Genomic DNA, 1,429 nt, shown 5'->3' with positions numbered 1-1,429 from the left:
GTGAGGGACAGGTGAGGGAGAGGGGGGACAGGTGAGGGACAGGGGAGAGATAGGGGAGGGACAGGTGGGACAGGTGAGGGACAGTGGGGACAGGGCAGGGACAGGTGGGGACAGGTGAGAAAACAGGAGAGGGACAGGTGAAAGGGACAGGTAACAGGGACAGGTGAGACAAGGGACAGGTGGGGAGGGGACAGGTGAGGGAGCTCAGGTGACAGGAGAGAGGTGAGGGGGGACAGGTGAGACAAGGGACAGGTGGGGAGGGGACAGGTGAGAGAGAACAGGTGAGAGGAGAGAGGTGAGGGGGGACAGGTGAGAGAAGGGACAGGCGAGGGGGGAACAGGTGAGCGGAAAAAGATGAAAGGGGCCAGGTAAGGGGGCCCAGGTGAGGTTACCTGTGGGGGTGGGACACACCTGAGGGGCTCGGGGCTCACCTGGAGGGCGGGGACGCGCAGGCAGGTGAGCAGGTAGGGCCGGGTGGTCTCCAGGAGCGACACGAAGGCCACGAGCTGGTGGTCGGGGCTGAGCTCACCTGGGGGGGACACGGAGGGGTCACCTGGGGGGTCACCTGGGCTCACCTGGGTCTGGGGAAGGGTCACTTGTGCCCCTCCCCAAATCCTCCAGGTTTGGGGGCTCACCTGGGCACTTCACCTGGCTCTGGGGGGGATCATCTGGGTTTGGGGGAGTCACCTGTGCCCACCCTTGGGACTTTGGGGTCCCACCTGCGTTTAGAGGGTCTCACCTGGATTTTGGGGGTCTCACCTGTGTTGGGGTCTCACCTGGGCCCCCCTTGGGTCTGGGAGGGTCTCACCTGAGTTTCGGGGGGTCTCATCTGTGTTTGGGGGGCTCACCTGGGGCCCCTGGGGTTTGGGGGCTCACCTGGGGCTCCCACCTGGGTCTGGGAGGGTCTCACCTGTGTCTGGGGGTCTCACCTGGGCCCCCCTGGGGTTTGAGGGGTCTCACCTGGGTCGGGGGGTCTCACCTGGGCCCCCCTGGGGTTCAGAGGGTTCTCACCTGGCTTGAGGGTCTCACCTGGGCCCCCCTGGGGCTGCAGCAGGTCCGGGCGGGAGGCGAAGACTGCGGTGGGATGAAGGGCCACGCCCTGCTGGGCCCGGGTGTGGAACACCTGCGGGACAGGTGAGAGGACAGGTGAGGAGCTGGGGTCACACACCTGACACACACCTGAGGGCTCCCTCACCTGTCATACACCTGAGGGTGTCACTCACCTCTCCCTAGATGTGGGGTCACTCACCTGCCCCCAGGTGAGGGGTTCCCACACCTGTCCCCCAGGTGAGGGGTTCTCACACCTGTGCCCAGATGAGGGGTGACAGGTAAGGAGAGCACAGGTGAAGGCTCACAGGTGAGAGGGCACAGGTGAGAGAGGACAGGTGAGTTGGCACAGGTGAGGGGTCACAGGTGAGTTGGCACAGGT

At 65.1% G+C, this 1,429-nt stretch overlaps 1 protein-coding gene across 1 annotated transcript in view; it reads right to left on the bottom strand.

Moving 5' to 3' along the window:
* Nucleotides 1-1,429, bottom strand: part of DHX34 (DExH-box helicase 34) — a gene marked incomplete at both ends in the record, with an annotated part of 10,162 nt that overhangs the window by 2,296 nt on the left and 6,437 nt on the right. Inside the window, 2 exons of the mRNA XM_027709265.1 lie at nt 429-529; nt 1,030-1,123. Of these exons, the coding sequence (XP_027565066.1) occupies nt 429-529; nt 1,030-1,123 (195 nt within the window). The remainder of the gene's footprint in view (nt 1-428; nt 530-1,029; nt 1,124-1,429) is intronic.

Source organism: Neopelma chrysocephalum, unplaced genomic scaffold (assembly GCF_003984885.1).
Source record: "Neopelma chrysocephalum unplaced genomic scaffold, ASM398488v2 Primary Assembly neopelma1_96720, whole genome shotgun sequence".
In the NCBI taxonomy this organism is placed as follows: Eukaryota; Metazoa; Chordata; class Aves; order Passeriformes; family Pipridae; genus Neopelma; species Neopelma chrysocephalum.
Note: the sequence above shows the minus strand (reverse complement) of the source record. Positions and strands in the feature narration are given on the sequence as shown.